Source organism: Malurus melanocephalus, unplaced genomic scaffold (assembly GCF_030028575.1).
Source record: "Malurus melanocephalus ecotype Western Australia unplaced genomic scaffold, MMel_1.1 scaffold_30, whole genome shotgun sequence".
In the NCBI taxonomy this organism is placed as follows: domain Eukaryota; kingdom Metazoa; phylum Chordata; class Aves; order Passeriformes; family Maluridae; genus Malurus; species Malurus melanocephalus.
Genome location: NW_026623262.1, coordinates 2,396,920 through 2,416,012, shown reverse-complemented (window position 1 = coordinate 2,416,012; position 19,093 = coordinate 2,396,920). Strand labels below are relative to the sequence as shown.

Here is a 19,093-nt window from a genome sequence, read left to right as displayed (position 1 = left end):
TTGTTTAAGGAAATATGTCAGTTTTCAGTGTGTATACCAAAAAGCATGATTAAAGCTTAAAGGAGCTTTAAGCTTTTCATGAAGTCACAAAGAAAAAAAGAAAATTATTCGGTCCGGTCATTTCAATCATGTAAGACATTTAATTTCTAATTTTTCYATTTTACAGAATCAGCCAATAAAATATTTAAATTTGTTCTCAAAAAGCAACTCCTTCTCTCCTGATTTTATAGGAGGACACAGTACATAGCAYCCAGCCTGAATTTCTTTCTCACTGATTTCTTACAATTAGTATATGAAGCATTTCCTTAGAATTTACACAGAAGCTCCTTCTGCTTTTCTATGTTAGCTTCTTTTCTGACTGCACAAATATATCAATTTCATATATACATATAAATATATGAATATATATATACATGCAAGTACTGACTTTTCACATTCATCTTTCTTAGCTGCACCTAAAATCAAGACTGGTGATCAGAACCTTGTGGTTGATGTTGGAAAGCCTTTAACTATGACTGTCCCATACGATGCCTACCCAAGAGCAGAAGCTGAATGGTTGAAAGCAGGGGAAAGTCTTCCCACAACAACTGTTGATACAACAACTGACTGCACTACCTTCAAAATTTATGAAGCAAAGAAATCAGATAAGGGAAGGTATAAGGTTGTGCTTCGAAACAAACATGGCCAGGCAGAAGCATTCATCAATGTAGAGGTCATTGGTAAGTACTCATATTATTAAAACCTTGCTTACAATTATTTAACAAAAAAAAAAAAAAAAAAAAAAAAGCCTTTTTTGAGGGAGAAGCTGTCTGCTTCCCATCATGCAGAAACTGTCGATCATATTGGAGTCTACCCTCAGTCTCCTCTCCTCCAGCCAGAGGGAAAAAAGAAAGATGCAATGCCCTGAAATATTCTCATATCTTTAACAGATGTGCCAGGCCCGGTTAGAAACTTGGAAGTCACTGAAACTTATGATGGTGAAGTTGGTCTYGCATGGCAAGAACCAGAAAGTGATGGTGGAAGTAAAATCATAGGCTATGTCGTTGAAAGACGTGATATCAAGCGTAAGACCTGGATTATGGTCACAGATCGTGCTGAAAATTGTGAATACTCTGTTACTGGACTTCAGAAAGGAGGAGTTGAGTACCTCTTCCGTGTTAGTGCACGCAACAGAGTGGGCACTGGCGAGCCAGTGGAAACAGACACACCTGTGGAAGCTAAGAGCAAATTTGGTGAGCAGAAGTTATGAAAAACTCAATTTTTGATGGCTGCGTAAGAAAAGCAGATTCTAACAATAGATAAAACTTACATACCTTCTTTTTCCTTTTTCTTCCTAAAATAAAMTGCAGATGTTCCTGGTCCTCCTCAAAATGTAGAAGTTACTGATGTGAACAGGTTTGGAGCCACACTTAGCTGGGAACCACCCGAGTACGATGGAGGATCTCCCATTACTGGCTACGTTATTGAACTGCGTAACAGAGCTACCATCAGATGGGAGCCAGCTATGACCACAGAAGCTGATGAGCTGTCAGCTGTCCTGACTGATGTTGTGGAAAATGAAGAATATTTCTTCAGAGTAAGAGCTCAAAACATGGTTGGAGTTGGCAAACCAAGTCCTGCTACACGTGCAGTAAAAATCATGGACCCAATTGGTAAGCATGCATAATTACAATTGCACTGTGAAACAGGAACATTATGGATGTTTTTTGAGCAGGAAAGTTCAGCTGATGATTGTGTGTGCTGCAAACACTGTGTACAGTTACATAGATTTTTCCTACTGTCGTCCTTCCAACATTTCAGGAGTACCTCGCTACTATTTGGTTTAATRAGAACTTCAAATGTTTTTTCTCTGAAGTTAGAGAAATTTAAAAAACTGATTTAGAAAAATTTATGCAAAGGCTTTAAAAACAGTACTGTAAGATATAAACAGTTAATCTGCAGAACCATGCTCCTTTATCAGTTCCACAAATGTATTTGTTTCAATTTTTTTCAGAGAGACCAAGTCCTCCCATTAACCTTGAGCATTCAGATCAAACKAAATCATCAGTTCAGCTCACATGGGAACCTCCTCTCGATGATGGAGGAAGTCCAATTTTAGGCTACATTATTGAAAGGCAAGAGGAAGGAACGGACAAGTGGATTCGTTGTAACCCAAAACTAGTACCTGCTCTTACTTTTAAGGTACAATATTCTCTTCATCAACATGTAAAATGTGTAGATCATCTTTAATATGAGTTAGTAAATGATTATTTGTRCTTTTTAGGTAACTGGATTGAAAAAAGGATCCAGTTATTATTACAGAGTCTCAGCAGAAAATGCAGCTGGTGTGTCTGACCCAGCAGAGGCTATTGGGCCATTAACTGCAGATGATACTTTTGGTAAGTCATATGCTATTTATTAAAAACAACCAGATAAGGCACATAATTAAAGTGCATCTTGTGGGTAATATGTATATTTTTTCACCAGATAACTGGCACACCTTAGGCATTTGAGATTATGAGCCATTTCTCCTCCATTATGAATTCTGCARATAATGATCTGTGCTATTAGATAGAGGCCTGTTAGGTTACCTGAGGAGCAAGGTATGACCTTTTGTCTCYTGACATATATTGGTAGAAGGTGAGAGGTAACAGAAAGAAAAAAAGGCAGAGAAGATCCCTAAAAAAAATTAAACAATGCAAAGTTTTTRCATTAAAGGGTAAATTAKGTATCTTACTTAGTATTACTAATCYCCCTTACTATCTCACATATTTCTAAAAAAACCCAAAACATTTAGCCAGGAGATGTAGGGAGCYGTAAGACAAAGCCAGGTCTATACAGGTTGAGAGACAAGCTGGACCTGCAGGCTGAGATACAGTCAGAAACAGCCTCTCAACATAACTATCATTAGCCAAGTTCATAACATCTCAAAATAATTAATTGAATCAATTTTCCATTTTTTCCAGTTGAACCTACAATGGACYTAAGTGCATTTAAGGACGGGCTGGAAGTTATCGTTCCTGACCCAATCAAGATCTGTGTTCCCATCACCGGGTACCCTGTGCCAACTGCCACATGGTCTTTTGGTGACCAAGTCTTAGAAGAGGGTGATCGTGTAAAAATGAAGACCACTGCCTCTATTGCAGAACTTGTAATTACTCCGAGTGAGCGTCCAGACAAGGGAATTTATTAYTTAACATTAGAAAACCCTGTGTCATCTGTTTCAGGAGAAATTAATGTTAATGTCATTGGTAAGTATACATGTACATATTCTACCAATAACATTCCATATTTGTCTTGCTAAATTCTAATTAGTTTAATAATATGTAATCTCACAGCATCCAACCAAATATATTAAAATATACCTAAAAAGTAGAAATCCATCCTCAAAAAAAACCTTTTCTAGTTTTCAGTATGCAATTYTGCTGTTTAAAAAGGAATGACTTTACAAGACTAAGTCTTCTGGCAGATACATTACATAGAGATCATCTGTCAAACACCAATTATGAAATAATGCAATTTCTGTGACTTCTAGCTTGTCCGAGTGCACCAAGAGAACTCAATGTTGTAGAAGTACTCAAAAGTACAGTACAGCTGGCATGGGAACCTCCAGAAGATGATGGTGGAAGTCCAGTTACTGGCTATATAATAGAAAAACGTGAAGTAAGCCGGAAGACATGGAGCAAAGTAAGTTCATTCTTTCTCATTTAAATTTCTGTTGCTATATTCTTTCCATATGTGTTACTCAGTTTTGTGTCTTATTTTGGTAATCACTCCTTGGAAATAAATTTTAAGAACACATTGGAACCTTTCTTCTCTTTAGGTTATGGATCATATTGTTGACCAAGAGTTCACTGTACCTGACCTCATCCAAGGGAAAGAATATTTATTTAGAGTTTCTGCATGCAATAAATGYGGCCCTGGAGAACCTGCATATATTGATGAACCTGTAAATATGTCAACACCAGCAAGTAAGTATATTTGAAATTTTGCTGATTTTCTTGAAAATAAGATGTATCCTTAGACTGGTTTCTAAGACCCCATATGTTTTTAATTTTTAATAGCGGTGCCCGACCCACCAGAAAATGTTAAATGGAGAAATCCAACATCAAAAGGAATTTTCCTAACATGGGAGCCTCCCAAATATGATGGTGGTGCCCGCATTAAGGGTTACCTGGTGGAAAAATCCCAGCGTGGCACAGACAAGTGGGAGATATGTGGGGAGCCTGTTATTGAAACAAAGTAAGTAAATTTATTAAGTAGATATATCCTCTTAACTAATTGTGCCATCCTCACCACTCTAAATATTTGATTTTTTAAAAATCTTTTTTAACAGAATGGAAGTAACAAAGCTCAAGGAAGGAGAGTGGTATGCTTATCGGGTGAAGGCTTTGAACAGAATGGGAGCGAGTAAGCCAAGTAAGCCAACTGATGATATTCAGGCCATTGATGCAAAAGGTAACTAMTTCACTTGCTAAATTCCCATAGTTGCTTTATTTTTACCAGTCCCTGAAAAATACTGTTTCTATAACAATGTTTTCATTCTCTCCTAAATCAGAGGCTCCAGAAATTTTCTTAGATGTGAAGCTTCTTGCTGGACTTACTGTGAAGGCTGGAACTAAAATTGAGCTGCCTGCTAAAGTAACTGGAAAGCCTGAGCCCCAGATTACTTGGACCAAGGCTGACAAAATTTTGAGACCTGACAACAGAATCACCATTGAAAGCCAGCCTAATCATTCTACAGTCACTATTACAGACAGCAAGAGAAGTGACAGTGGAACCTACATTATAGAAGCTGTAAATACCAGTGGACGTGCTACTGCTGTTGTTGAAGTTAATGTTCTTGGTATGCACRTGTTTTATGTTGTTTATGTAAATCATTAGTAATGTACTGAGGTATGCAAGCAAAAGATTAACATTCACATCTTGTCCTCCGCAGATAAACCCGGTCCCCCAGCTGCGTTTGATGTATCAGAAATCACAAACGAATCCTGCCTTTTAACATGGAATCCTCCACGAGATGATGGGGGTTCTAAAATTACCAACTACGTCCTTGAGAAAAGAGCTACAGACAGTGAAATATGGGACAAGTTGTCATCAACTATTAAAGACACAAACTTCAGAGCTACCAATCTAACTCCTCATAAAGAATACGTGTTTCGAGTCAGCGCTGAGAACATGTATGGTGTTGGGGAGCCAGCACAGTGCAGCCCCATCATTGCCAAATACTCATTTGGTTAGTTAATTAAATTAATATTAAATTATTACAGTATTTTAACAGGGAGGGAAAAAACAGCCCCGTCTGATGGTCTTGGTTTTTGTTTTTTCTTCTTTAATTTATACAGATCCACCAGGCCCTCCAACAGGTCTCAAGCCTATAGAAGTCACTAAAGATTCAGTCACTTTAACATGGAATGAACCAGATGAAGATGGTGGAAGCCCCATCACTGGCTACTGGGTTGAAAGATATGATCCTGAGCAGGATAAATGGATAAAATGCAACAAAATGCCAGTGAAAGATACAACATTCAAGTAAGACTATAGTCAGTTTAGGCTGAAATAGGTCACAGGGACATAAGAATGTAASAGTAGCTTTTAAAATAAGTTTGACCTTGTTCTTATTCTGTTTTTCCTAGTTTCCCTAAGTTTTGATCCAACTACCAGATGTGGCTTATTTTTTTAGTTAGTTTTAAAGAGGAATGTCTTTACAGAAGAATTAATCAAGTCTTTTGTTATTTTTTCTTAATGTTATGCTTAATAATTTCTGTGCTTATTCATAAGATATTTTAAAATAGCAGACATGGTCATCTYAAGTGTCAATTTACCAAAATCCTTAGTTTTTTTCTCCTGATACTTAATTTAACTAAAAACCATGGAACATGCAAAAATCCAAGATGGTTCTCTCATTCATTTCTGACATRGTGCACCATTTTAGTGTTGGCAATATGCTCACATCATTAGCAATAATTCAGGTATTTTCAGATTTTCCAAGTAATCTGTAGAATGAAGAGTGGAGAGAATAATGTTTTAGAAATTAATTAATGCTTGGGTTTGGTTTAATCAAAGTTAATTTTTATTTGCAGAGTTAAAGGCCTTACAAATAAGAAGAAATACAAGTTCCGTGTCTTGGCAGAGAATCTTGCAGGACCTGGAAAACCAAGCAGGGAAACAGAGCCAATCTTAGTGAAAGATCCAATAGGTATAATAAACACATTTTAATGGTTTAATTCAGCAACAACAACAACAAAAAAATTGTTTTCAATGACATAATTAATATTGGACTCTTGTCTAGATCCACCATGGCCTCCTGGAAAGCCAACTGTGAAAGATGTTGGCAAGACATCACTAACCCTGAACTGGACAAAGCCAGAACATGATGGAGGCGCCAAGATTGAATCTTATGTCATTGAGCTGCTAAAGACCGGAACAGATGAGTGGGTGAGAGTGGCTGAAGGAGTCCCCACAACTGAACACTTCCTCAAAGATCTCATGGAGAAACAAGAGTATTCATTCCGTGTAAGAGCTGTGAACAAGGCTGGCGAGAGTGAGCCCAGTGAGCCCAGTGACCCTGTGCTGTGCAAGGAAAGGCTCTGTGAGTACTGTTTCTCTGACTTTAAGAAAAGCCCCATGTCTGCCCGTTTTTGTAGGTACCAAATGAACCCTTGGAAGGCTTATGAAATACTGAAACTTGCCCTGCTTCGGTTCAGGAAATGCRAAGTCTTAATAGTTTTGGTGTGTTCCCTGTCTTCCAACATGGTCTATGGGAATTGTGACATCCTGGTTTACCTTCTCTTTCTATTTTGCAGATCCTCCTTCACCACCCCGGTGGCTTGAAGTTATTAATATCACTAAAAACACAGCAGACCTTAAATGGACAGCACCAGAAAAAGATGGGGGTTCCCCAATTACCAACTACATTGTTGAAAAAAGAGATGTAAGGCGGAAAGGCTGGCAGACAGTTGACACAACAGTGAAAGACACCAAGTACACAGTGAGCCCGCTGACTGAAGGCTCACTGTATGTGTTCCGTGTGGCTGCTGAAAATGCTGTTGGGCAGAGTGACTACTGTGAAATTGAAGACTCAGTGCTTGCTAAAGATACTTTCAGTAAGTTTCAGTTTGCTTACTGAGTGATCAGTAGCTCACGTGTCATGAATTTCTAGTCTTCTAATGTGTGCTATTTTCTTTTTCCTTAGCAACCCCTGGGCCTCCATATGCCCTTACGATAGTTGAAGTGAAAAAGAGCCATGTTGATCTGAAATGGGAACCACCTAAAAATGATGGTGGCAGGCCGATTCAAAGGTTAGGTCATTTTAAGTTTTTGTACGTTCCTGTAGATTAACATCTTTTAACAAATGAAGATATTTCTCTCAAAATAATTAAATTTTAAATGGACACATTTTATATGAAAAAGAGGTGGATGGGTGTAAGAGAAGCCATGTGGTCAAGGAATGAAGGGTTTGATTTTAAAATATGGAAATTATGCAAGTAAGATATCTAACGTGCATGAAAAATGWATGTATGTCCACATCCTCAAAACAGCATATAATAATAATGAACTGTGTATTAAAAAAATAATAATAATGCAGCCATACTCTCTAGTTCCTCCCGAATAGCAGCCACTTAGAGTCATCTACCAAGTAATATGGTTATTTTCCTTCTGTCTTAGTTTCTCATTCAAACTGCATACACTCAGCTAAGATCAAGACTTTTTTCTGTTCCTTTTCTTCCTTATAATACTTTTCAAACAGACTGTTTTACTCCTCCCCAATCACAGTAAGCACATCTTAAACCAAAACACAACTACAGATCTGCCTAAAGCAACAGAAGGCACTCAATTTGCATTACTTTGCCATAGCYGTCCTAAGAATTTTGACAGCTGAGTAACAAATATTCTACAATGGACTGACCACTGAGATCTAAACTAGCCAAGCTGCAGGTATAGCTTAGAGGTTCTTTTGCCTCTGCAGCTCTCTACAACCAGAGAACACAGTTCAGTTCAGTTCTAAAACACAGAACACAGTTCAAGAATTGACTCTCAGACCTGGCTCTGTCAGTGATATCAGCCCTATTAGGGCCTAAGATCTGCTATGACTAAGTGGCCAATGTGTGAGGAAAAGTTCATTGAATCTATTGCCTATGATTCTCTTTACTTCTCCACTGTCTAAACTATTTTAATCTCTTTTCATCTATTGTGTTGAACAAGAAGTGTTGCTATGTCAAGTGCTTGACAATATTTTCCCCAATCTATTCAGATATGTTATTGAAAAGAAAGAAAAGCTAGCCACTCGCTGGGTAAAAGCTGGGAAGACAGCTGGTCCAGACTGCAATTTCAGAGTGACAGATGTCATTGAAGGTACAGATGTACAGTTCCAGGTTCGTGCAGAAAATGAAGCTGGATGTGGTCATCCCAGTGAACCAACTGACCTTGTTCATATTGAAGATCCGACAAGTAAGTACCAGAAGAATACAGTGTATGAATTTTAGAAGCAGTGTACTGTGTAGAACAGATATTCTGGGAGCAAAATCACACAATACTTTTCCATTTCTGCAGGCCCTCCTTCACCTCCTCAGGATTTACATGTCACAGATGCAGGCCGAAAGCACATTTGCATTGCATGGAAACCTCCTGAGAAGAATGGTGGAAGTCCTATTATTGGATACAATGTTGAGATGTGCGAAGCAGGAACAGAAAAGTGGATGAGAATCAATTCTCGTCCAATAAAAGACCTAAAATGTAAAGTGGATGAGGGTGTTGTTCCAGACAAGGAATATGTGCTGAGAGTCAGAGCTGTCAATGCTGTTGGAGCTAGCGAGCCATCAGACGTCTCAGAAAAAGTTGTTGCCAAGGACCCAGACTGTAAGAATAGATCTCTTTTTTTTTTTTTTTTTTTTTTTAATTTCAGATCTGCATAGCTAAAAAAAGGATGGTGTTTGTCAACTTTCTAATAGCATTATACTTACTTTTACAGGTAATCCAACCATTGATCTGCAAACACGTGACATTGTTGTTGTTAAAGGACAGAAACTAAGTATCCCTATACCCTTCAGAGCTGTTCCATCCCCAACTATAACATGGCACAAAGATGGCAAAGAGTTGAAAGCTGGTGACAGAACAACAATGAAGAGTGACTACACCTCTGCACTGCTCGAAGTGATAGACAGTGTTCATGCTGATGCTGGTGTTTATACCATCACCCTGGAGAACAAATTGGCATCAACAACTGGTTCAGTCAATGTCAAAGTCATAGGTAACTACATTCTTCCATTCTGAGAAATATACTTGTCTTCACTAGGGCCTGCAGCTGGCAGAAAAAAAGGACTGGAAAGTACTTTTTCTGCCATGCACAGAAATCCCTTCAACTCAGACACATGTAGAGTGCCACACAGGCATTAAAGCTACCAAGTCCATAAAAAAAAAAAAAAACCAAAAAAAAACACTTCAGTTGCTCTAACTATTCAGTGGCTGCTCAAAGCCAAATTATTTTGAATAGTTAATTCTGACTGTTTTTCACCATAGGGAACATAAATTCACATATATGCTGTGTAGTCCACATATGTGGTCTTACATTGTTTTCTGCAAAGCAAAGAAATGAAATGTAATTTCATATTTCTAGGAATATGCTTTCACATCTAATTAATTAATTAATTAATTGTTTCATTCTTATTTAAAATAGGTCCACCCGGACAGTGTAAAGACATTAARGCAAGCGAAATAACTAAGAATTCTTGCAAAGTATCCTGGGAACCTCCAGACTTTGATGGTGGTACTCCTATTCTGCATTATGTTCTGGAACGCAGAGAAGCCGGTCGTAAAACATACATCCCAGTCATGTCTGGTGAAAATAAGCTTTCATGGCAAGTCAAAGATCTTATCCCAAGCTGTGAATATTACTTCCGTGTTAAAGCTGTCAATAAGATCGGAGGAGGTGATTATATTGAGCTAAGAAACCCAATCATTGCAGAAGATCCAAAACGTAAGTTTTTCGTAGTATTAAATAATCTAAAAAACTGAATTTTAAATAAAATCTTCAGTCTCTTTTCTCACATGATCTCTCTTCTGATCTACTCTTTCACAGAGCCCCCAGATCCTCCTGTTGACCTTGAAGTCCATAATCCAACATCAAAATCAGTAACGCTTACATGGAAACCACCCCTGTTTGATGGTGGAAGCAAGATTATGGGTTATATCATTGAAAAGCTCGCTAAGGGCAAGGAGAGGTGGCAGAGATGCAATGACTACCTGGTACCCTTACTGACTTACACAGTGAAAGGCCTTGAGGAAGGAAATGAGTATCAGTTCCGTGTTCGTGCTGAGAATGCTGCAGGCATCAGTGAGCCTTCTCGGATTACTCCTTTTGTGAAAGCTGTGGATCCTATTGGTACGAATTGCTCATTTGCTCATTTGTATTAATTGCCATACATACTGAAATATTCTACACTCCATTTATTATTCTTTGTTTTTACAGATGCTCCAAAAGTCTTCCTTGCTGCAAACCTACAGAATGGCCTTGAGGTGAAGAGAGGTGATGAGATCATACTTGAAGCACATATTTCAGGGTCACCCTATCCATCTATCACTTGGCTGAGGAATGATGAAGTTGTCAGACCAGAGGATATCAAAAAGAGAGTAACAGTACCTAAAAAGAAGGGTGCAGCTGAAGATGAGAAACCTTTCCAGCTTTCACTGCCAGAACGTATGAGCGTTGACAACCATAAGGAAGGAGAGTCCATACTATCAGTTCGTGACTCCATCAGAGCTGATCATGGCACATTCACAATTAAAGTAGAAAATGACCATGGAGTTGCAAAAGCCTCATGTGAAGTCAATGTGTTGGGTATGTAAAGAATGTCCTCGAAACACCAAGTTGTTCAGAGTATTAGATCAGAAGTGCACAAGATGAGTACTCATCATTTTTTTTTTTTGTTTGTTTGCTAACAGATACGCCTGGGCCTCCAGTCAACTTTGTATTTGAAGATTTGAGGAAAAATTCTGTCATTTGCAAGTGGGAGCCTCCCCTTGATGATGGTGGAAGTGAAATCCTAAACTATGTGCTGGAAAAGAAGGACAATACAAAAGCTGATATGGGTTGGGTCACTGTCAGTTCAACACTCAGGCATTGCAAATTCCATGTAACAAAACTGATTGAAGGAAAAGAATATCTATTCCGTGTATTTGCTGAAAATAGAGTTGGAGCAGGACCACCATGTGTTTCGAAGCCAATGACAGCTAAAGATCCCTTCTGTAAGTTTTAATTTTGTAAAACAACCTTTTCAGAAAACAAAGTGTGAAATTAACAGACTCTTAGAGTACTCAGCTTTGTCCATATGGATGTTTTCCAGAAGAAACTTTAGCTGTGTGATAATTATTGCACATTTTAAACCATTGAAATACAGGGAAATATCTAAAATATTCTAATTTCAATAGTAAACACATAAGAATGATGATCCCTGTCATAAAAATTTACACTTAAGGCACTCAACATCTGAATACTGACATTCTCTGTGCTTAATCTGGCATTCTTAACAAAAGAGAGAACCATTGTAAGTTTGATACTGATTGCTGCTAGGAATCAAAAGTTCTAAGAGAGAAGAAAAATTATGAATGACTTAATTTTTTTTATATCTTAGTTCTCACTTAGACTTGAGTAAGCTCTGAAGAGACAGCAATGATGACAAAAGCACCTTCTTTTTTTTTTTTTTCCAGCTCCACCAGATGCACCTAATAAACCTGACGTGGAAGACGTAACCAGCAACAGTATGGTGGTTAAGTGGAATGAACCAAAAGATAATGGCAGCCCTATCATAGGATACTGGATTGAAAAACGTGAAATTAATAGTACTCACTGGGCTCGGGTCAACAGGAACCTTGTGAATGCTTTGGAAGTAAAAGTTGAAGGACTGTTGGAAGGTTTAACTTACATCTTTAGAGTATGTGCTGAAAATGCAGCTGGTCCTGGTAAATTTAGTCCACCATCAGATCCAAAAACTGCACAGGACCCAATAAGTAAGTGGCTCAGCAGAAGCTAATAGCAGACAGTTGACAAAATAGGATTCACTGCTTTTAACCTTGATTTACACTGATTTATTTATTTATTTATAGTGCCACCTGGTCCCCCGATTCCAAGGATTGCTGATACAAGTGCAACTTCCATTGAGCTGGAATGGCAGCCTCCTGTGTATAACGGTGGTGGGGATATCACTGGGTATCACGTGTACAAACAGCTGGCGGGAGTGAGCGAGTGGTCACGCTGTACAGCAAAACCCATTAAGGTTCTACAGTTCACAGTTGGAGAAGTCAGGGAAGGTGCAGACTACAAACTCCGCGTTACTGCGCTCAACGCGGCTGGGGAAGGACCTCCTGGGGAAACTGAACCTGCAACAGTTGCAGAACCTAAAGGTATTGCAGTTGTATTATTTTTAAGAAATSTTCAGCAGCTTAAAAGGTGGGTTTGAATCCCTCCCTTCAACTAATRAACTGTTTCTCTTTCTTCGACAGAGCCTCCCACTGTTGAGCTGGATGTTTCTGTGAAAGCAGGCATTCAGGTCATGGCTGGGCAGACTATTAAAATCCCTGCTACTGTAACAGGACGTCCTGCTCCCACCATTGCATGGACTCTGGAGGACGGTGAATTAGATAAAGATCGAGTTGTTATTGAAAATGTTGGCACAAAATCTGAGTTAACCATTAAGAATGCATTGAGAAAAGACCATGGAAGATATGTAATCTCTGCTACCAATAGCAGTGGTTCAAAATCTGCAGGAACCAGAGTAGAAGTGTTTGGTAAGAAAAATATTTTCTCAAATTAAATAAGCTTTTCTTTTGGTCAGTATGAGTTTTACTTTATTTGTTTGATTTTGTTTTTCAGATGTTCCCGGACCAGTTCTTGACCTAAAGCCGGTGGTCACAAACAGAAAGATGTGTTTGCTTAACTGGTCTGATCCTGAAGATGATGGTGGCAGTGAAATCATAGGCTTCATTGTTGAAAGGAAGGATGCCAAAATGCATACATGGAGACTAGCTGTAGACACAGACAGATCTAAATGTGACATTACAGGTCTAATTGAAGGGCAGGAATATAAATTCCGTGTTAGTGCCAAGAACAAATTTGGTACTGGTCCACCTGTTGAGATAGGACCCATTCTTGCAGTTGATCCATTAGGTAAGATGACTAATTTTTGTAAAACAACCTTTTCAGAAAACAAAGTGTGAAATTAACAGGGTTAATTTCAGGGTGGGGTTAATTTCAGGGTTAATTAACAGGGTGGGGTTTTTAAAAAGAATTAATGTCAGGTTAATGAGACAATATTGTTGTTTTTCCTTCTATATAGAAAGTGTGTTTATTTTTCAACTATATAGATAAGCATCTGCCTTAGATTCATTACTTCAGTCAGATTTCTGAATCAGTCCTCTGAAGCTAATATGGTTCTTTACAGAGCAAAATGCTGAGACACTACYTGCCTACTGAGACATTACTTGTTACCTTTTTCTCCATATACATGAGAAACTTTATACTAACCATAATCATAYTCCGATTCCTTGCTTGTAAAAGCTATGGTTTTTAAAAGCCAGAGCTACTTCATTAATATGATTTTAAATTCTCTGATTTTAAATTTTTTTATTGTAATTTATCTGTGTTTATAGGTCCTCCAACAGCACCTGAGAGGTTCATGTACACTGAGAGGACAAAGTCATCCATTACACTTGATTGGAAGCCTCCACGCAGTGATGGTGGCAGCCCTATCTTAGGATATATTGTTGAGAAGAGGAGACATGATTCAAAAGATTATGAAAGAGTTAATGCAAGGCTCTGTCCAAAAACATCTCTTCTTGTTGAAAAGCTCGATGAACTTCATATGTATGAATTCCGTGTCAAAGCTGTCAATGAGATTGGAGAAAGTGAGCCATCGCTGCCCCTCAATGTGGTTATCCAAGATGATGAAGGTATATCACCTTTAAAGAAATCCATATAAATACCTTCAGAACGCTTCAGGGCAATTTCTCTGCTTCATCTCCATCTTCACTMTGTCACTTTGCTTTTTTTCAGTACCTCCCACTGTTACCTTGCGTTTGGCTGTGAGAGGAGATACCATCAAAGTCAAGGCAGGAGAGCCAGTTAACATTCCTGCTGATGTGACAGGCCTGCCAATGCCAAAGATCGAATGGGACAAGAATGAAGTTTTAATTGACCAAACATCCAATGCACTTAAGATAAGCAAGGAAGAAGTCTCTAGAAGTGAGGCAAAAACTGAACTTAGCATGCCTGCAGCAGTGAGGGAGGATAAAGGCACTTACACTGTGAGAGCTACCAATCGTCTTGGCACTGCATTCCGCAATGTGCATGTCGAAGTGTATGGTAAGGATGCAACTTTTTAATAAAATGACAGCTCATAAAATGCCTTTGCCTTTTTTTAATGTAGTTCCATGCTCTATTGCTTTCATACAGATCGTCCTTCTCCACCAAGAAATGTTGCTGTTTCTGATATTAAAGCAGAATCATGCTATTTAACATGGGATGCACCTCTTGATAATGGTGGCAGTGAAATTACACATTACATTATTGAAAAGCGTGATGCTAGTAAGAAGAAAGCTGATTGGGAAGAAGTCTCCAAAGGCGCTGTTGAGAGAAGATTTGGGGTAATTTATAAAATAACCTTATCACATACTTTAGTATGCATAAAAAACCCTAATATTGCCTATCTGATGAAAACTGCTRTTTGCATAGGTACCTGTGCTCATGCTCCATTTAGTCTCCAGAATTTCTGGATAAATGTTTCCCATGCATGTATCTGTGTTATCCCTCACGTGACAAAACAAAAGAAATTGTTCACTTTTGCTACTTAACCTCAGCTGAGCTAGAGAGAAGACACCTTCCTTTCAGTTTTCCAGAACTATTCWTTTCTTTTATCAACTGCAAGAACAAACATCATGGTATTTTTATTTATGTTTGGTTCTATGCACGTGAAATAAGAGTATCCTTAGGACATCACATACAACTGTGTAGTACATAAACATAGGTATGTCAGTGAGATTCCAAGATAGAATTTGAAGTGAAAACCTCCGCACAACTTCAAATAAATTCATTCTGAAATAAGCCAAGTATTGATTGAAGTCCTCTTTTTCAGGTATGGAATCTTGCAACAAATGAAAAATATCAATTTAGGGTCCGGGCTGTAAATAAATACGGAATCAGTGATGAATGCCTCTCAGAAAAAGTTGTTATTAAGGATCCCTATGGTCTTCCTGGACCTCCTGGAAAGCCAAAAATTTTGGATCGCACCAGATCATCTATGCTGGTGACTTGGGAGCCTCCTTTGGACAATGGTGGCAGCCCGATAACTGGCTATTGGTTGGAGAAGAGAGAGGTGGGAGGCGTCTACTGGGCACGTGTCAACAGGGCTCCAGTAACAAAACCATCAGTAAAAGGTCTAGAGCACAACGTGCTTCGTTTGGCTGAAGGTGTTGAATACCAGTTTAGAGTTATGGCTGAAAATCTTGCTGGAATTGGACCTCCCAGCGAACCATCAGATCCAGCTTTAGCAGCAGATCCCATATGTAAGTATATAATTTGTATAGCTATGTTAAAGGACTGTATCACAGCAAAACAAAAAATGTGCTACTATTATTTTTCATTTATTAATAAAATTATTTATTAATAACAATGTATTAATTTATTAATATTAATCAAAGGCTTTGTTTGCATTAAACCTAAGAGTRTATACTGACATAAAGTTTCCTGATTTTAAATTTTTAACAGTAATTAGCTKTACTTTTTAACCTCTTTTAGTGTACCTAATACTGTGATTACACCAATGTAGACATTGCCAAATAAGCTTCTGTTTAGAACAATATTTTTAGATTGTTGTTTTAATTTAGTGTTAAACAGTTCAATATTTATACCTTGTACCTTAAGCATCCCTTGATAATATAGGTAATATATGGAATTAGTATGAATGGTCTAGGATTATATACTCTATATATGGTAAAGAAATGAAAACTCTTGCATTCTTCTAGAAACTGTCTAGAAGAATATAGGAAGACACAACACTCAGGTAATTTTTATTTGCTCTTGTTTTGCCAGTTGTGCCTGGTCCACCGTCTTGCCCAGAGGTCAAAGACAAAACCAAATCATCTGTAGCACTTGCATGGAAGCCTCCTCAAAAGGATGGTGGGAGTCCTATAAAAGGATATATTGTTGAAATGCAAGATGAAGGTAGTACAGAATGGAAGAAGGTGAACGAAGGAGACAAACTATTTCCTACTTGTGAATGTGTTATTCCCAATTTGAAAGAGCTCAGAAAATACCGATTTAGGGTGAAAGCTGTAAATGCTGCTGGAGAATCAGAACCAAGTCCTGCAACATCAGAGATACCTGTCCAAGATATTCTAGGTAAGAGTTCTGAGAATTGATTTATTGTATTTGTATCTAAATGGCGCTTACTGCTGTGAATGTTCAAAAAGGGTGCCAAGCAAGCCAAATTCAAAGCAGAGTACACAATTATACAAGAATGTAAGAAAAGATTGATACATATTTGTGTATGATGATGACCATTACTAGCAAATGATCCATTCATCAGAAAACTGATGAACACCTACAATAATACCAATGAAATACTGTTTATTTTATGAAGAATTTACAACAAATTTTTCTATTTGTATACATCCCAGGTTCCTTTTTGCACGCCCAGCCTTTCTTACATGAGCATGCATTCCACATGTTTCTGGGGGATTTCAGCACAGTGATGATGAAAGTTTACTTTCACTAGCTCTTAAAATTTATATATCTAAATATTTTTGCAGAGGAGCCAGAAATCTTCCTTGATCTTGGAGCACAGGATTTGCTCTCTTGTCGTGCTGGCACAACAATTAAAATCCCGGCTATTATCAAGGGTCGTCCAGTTCCAAAAACATTTTGGGAGTACGAAGGAAAAGCAAAGGCAGCAGCAAAGGTTAGTAAAARTAATGGCCTTTTTTTTCTACACCTGTTTCTAGACATTTAAGCCTATTCCCTTTTACATTTATATTATTTCCATTTCTTTATAGGAGGGAGGTCATAACATACCCGAAGAAGCTCAGGTAAAGCAATTTTTTTAACCTCAGTATTCTTGCATTTTTGAACCATAAATACTCAAAGTTGATCTATAACTTCTATTTCTTTCTATAACACACAGGTGGAAGCAACTGATACACGTTCAGAGGTTATCATCCCTGAGTGCAACAGAAGTCATTCTGGACGATACAGTATTACAGCAAAGAACAAAGCAGGACAAAAAACAGTGCATGTCAGRGTCAATGTGCTTGGTATGGCTGGCATATACTGAAGTATTCAAATATTAGGGCTTAGTCTTTCTTGGTTTTATACATACTTATGTAAAATTGTGTCTGTTGTGCTTTTATCTTAACAGATGTCCCAGGTCCGCCAAAAGACCTAAAAGTAAGTGATATCACAAGAGGTAGCTGTAAACTCTCATGGAAGATGCCAGATGATGATGGTGGAGATAGAATCAGAGGCTATGTTATAGAGAAAAGAAATATTGATGGGAAGGCCTGGACTAAAGTCAATCCAAACTGTGGCAGTACTTCCTTTGTGGTACCTGATCTCATAACTGGCCAAGAGTATTTCTTCCGGGTGCGTGCAGAAAACCGTTTTGGAGTCGGCCCTCCTGCAGAAACCATCCAGCGGACCACAGCCAGGGATCCAATCCGTAAGTAAAAGTAAAGTCAAACAAATCCTGTCATACCAGATGGTACTGTATAGTGGATTTATTCACACTTACGTTTTGTTTGTGAAGATCCTCCTGATCCACCTATTAAACTGAGGATTGGCCTTGTAACCAAGAACACAGTGAGCCTGACATGGAAGCCACCAAAGAATGATGGTGGAGCTCCTGTTACACATTATAATGTTGAATGTCTCCGCTGGGATCGTACCGGAGAAGTGAAAGAGTCTTGGAAGCAATGCAACAGACGTGATGTGGAAGAAACAAAGTTTACTGTTGAGGATCTTGTAGAAGGTGGAGAATATGAATTCAGAGTCAAAGCTGTAAATATCGCAGGTCCTAGCAGACCTTCAGCCACTGTTGGCCCACTTGTTGTCAAAGACCAGACATGTAAGTACTGGTACTAGTAAATGCAAATTCCATTTAAAAATTATGAGGTATTTCTGTATGCTATATTTTCAACATTTTGTTGTAGGTCCACCATCTATTGAGCTCAAAGAATTTATGGAAGTTGAAGAAGGAACAGATGTCAAAATTGTGGCCAAGATAAAGGGTGTACCCTTCCCCACATTAACATGGCTGAAAGCTTCTCCAAAGAAGCCAGATGCCAAATCACCAGTGGCATATGATCAACATGTCAACAAGATCGTTGATGAAAATACTTGCACTTTATTGATTCAACAGTCGCGCAGAAACGATACAGGCTTATACACGATAACAGCTGAGAATAATCTGGGAACTGCTTCCAAGGAGATGCGGCTGAATGTTCTCGGTTGGTATCAAGAACTCCTAAATTACATTAATTGACAGCATTCATTTGATACTTAATTAATTTTCTTTGTAAAAATGTCTCTTTTAGGTCGTCCTGGACCTCCAGTGGGACCTATTAAATTTGAATCCATTTTRGCCGATAAAATGACAATATCATGGCTTCCTCCATTAGATGATGGTGGTTCTAAGATTACAAACTATGTTATAGAGAAAAAAGAAGCAAATAGGAAGACATGGGTACACGTTACTAATGAGCCTAAGGAATGCATATTCACTGTCCCCAAGCTGATGGAAGGCCATGAATATGTGTTCCGCATTATGGCACAGAACAAGTATGGCATTGGAGAACCTTTGGATAGTGAGCCAGAAACAGCACGAAATCTTTTCAGTAAGTAAAAATAAGCTTTCAAGGGATGTCAGGTGTTTCTATATGCTGGTATGTGTATACAGCATCTGTTAAATATCACTACTTTCATTAAGTAAGTTTTCTAGAATAACTTGCAGAGTTTTGGCAGTAGTACCTAGTTCTTAGAAGCATGTCTAGTGCTTAAAAATATTTTTCTCCCTCTTTGTGTTATATTGAAATACAATCTCAATATTTGTATATTTAAGCATTAAAAATA

General features: G+C 38.2%; 1 protein-coding gene across 1 annotated transcript in view; it reads left to right on the top strand.

The window, feature by feature from the left end:
- LOC130572206 (titin-like) overlaps positions 1-19,093 on the top strand; it is a 236,009-nt gene that overhangs the window by 150,314 nt on the left and 66,602 nt on the right. Inside the window, exons 189-228 of the mRNA XM_057363729.1 lie at positions 450-719; positions 930-1,232; positions 1,350-1,652; positions 1,994-2,181; positions 2,264-2,378; positions 2,946-3,230; positions 3,515-3,666; positions 3,803-3,950; positions 4,044-4,221; positions 4,316-4,437; positions 4,538-4,825; positions 4,919-5,215; positions 5,325-5,511; positions 6,063-6,178; positions 6,272-6,571; positions 6,786-7,085; positions 7,175-7,280; positions 8,234-8,430; positions 8,533-8,838; positions 8,951-9,229; positions 9,656-9,955; positions 10,058-10,360; positions 10,448-10,816; positions 10,921-11,223; positions 11,686-11,985; positions 12,082-12,378; positions 12,478-12,762; positions 12,848-13,141; positions 13,624-13,923; positions 14,027-14,335; positions 14,426-14,616; positions 15,105-15,534; positions 16,061-16,369; positions 16,780-16,928; positions 17,023-17,055; positions 17,151-17,280; positions 17,385-17,684; positions 17,772-18,089; positions 18,175-18,471; positions 18,559-18,858. Of these exons, the coding sequence (XP_057219712.1) occupies positions 450-719; positions 930-1,232; positions 1,350-1,652; positions 1,994-2,181; positions 2,264-2,378; positions 2,946-3,230; positions 3,515-3,666; positions 3,803-3,950; positions 4,044-4,221; positions 4,316-4,437; positions 4,538-4,825; positions 4,919-5,215; positions 5,325-5,511; positions 6,063-6,178; positions 6,272-6,571; positions 6,786-7,085; positions 7,175-7,280; positions 8,234-8,430; positions 8,533-8,838; positions 8,951-9,229; positions 9,656-9,955; positions 10,058-10,360; positions 10,448-10,816; positions 10,921-11,223; positions 11,686-11,985; positions 12,082-12,378; positions 12,478-12,762; positions 12,848-13,141; positions 13,624-13,923; positions 14,027-14,335; positions 14,426-14,616; positions 15,105-15,534; positions 16,061-16,369; positions 16,780-16,928; positions 17,023-17,055; positions 17,151-17,280; positions 17,385-17,684; positions 17,772-18,089; positions 18,175-18,471; positions 18,559-18,858 (9,957 nt within the window). The remainder of the gene's footprint in view (positions 1-449; positions 720-929; positions 1,233-1,349; positions 1,653-1,993; positions 2,182-2,263; positions 2,379-2,945; positions 3,231-3,514; positions 3,667-3,802; positions 3,951-4,043; positions 4,222-4,315; positions 4,438-4,537; positions 4,826-4,918; positions 5,216-5,324; positions 5,512-6,062; positions 6,179-6,271; positions 6,572-6,785; positions 7,086-7,174; positions 7,281-8,233; positions 8,431-8,532; positions 8,839-8,950; positions 9,230-9,655; positions 9,956-10,057; positions 10,361-10,447; positions 10,817-10,920; positions 11,224-11,685; positions 11,986-12,081; positions 12,379-12,477; positions 12,763-12,847; positions 13,142-13,623; positions 13,924-14,026; positions 14,336-14,425; positions 14,617-15,104; positions 15,535-16,060; positions 16,370-16,779; positions 16,929-17,022; positions 17,056-17,150; positions 17,281-17,384; positions 17,685-17,771; positions 18,090-18,174; positions 18,472-18,558; positions 18,859-19,093) is intronic.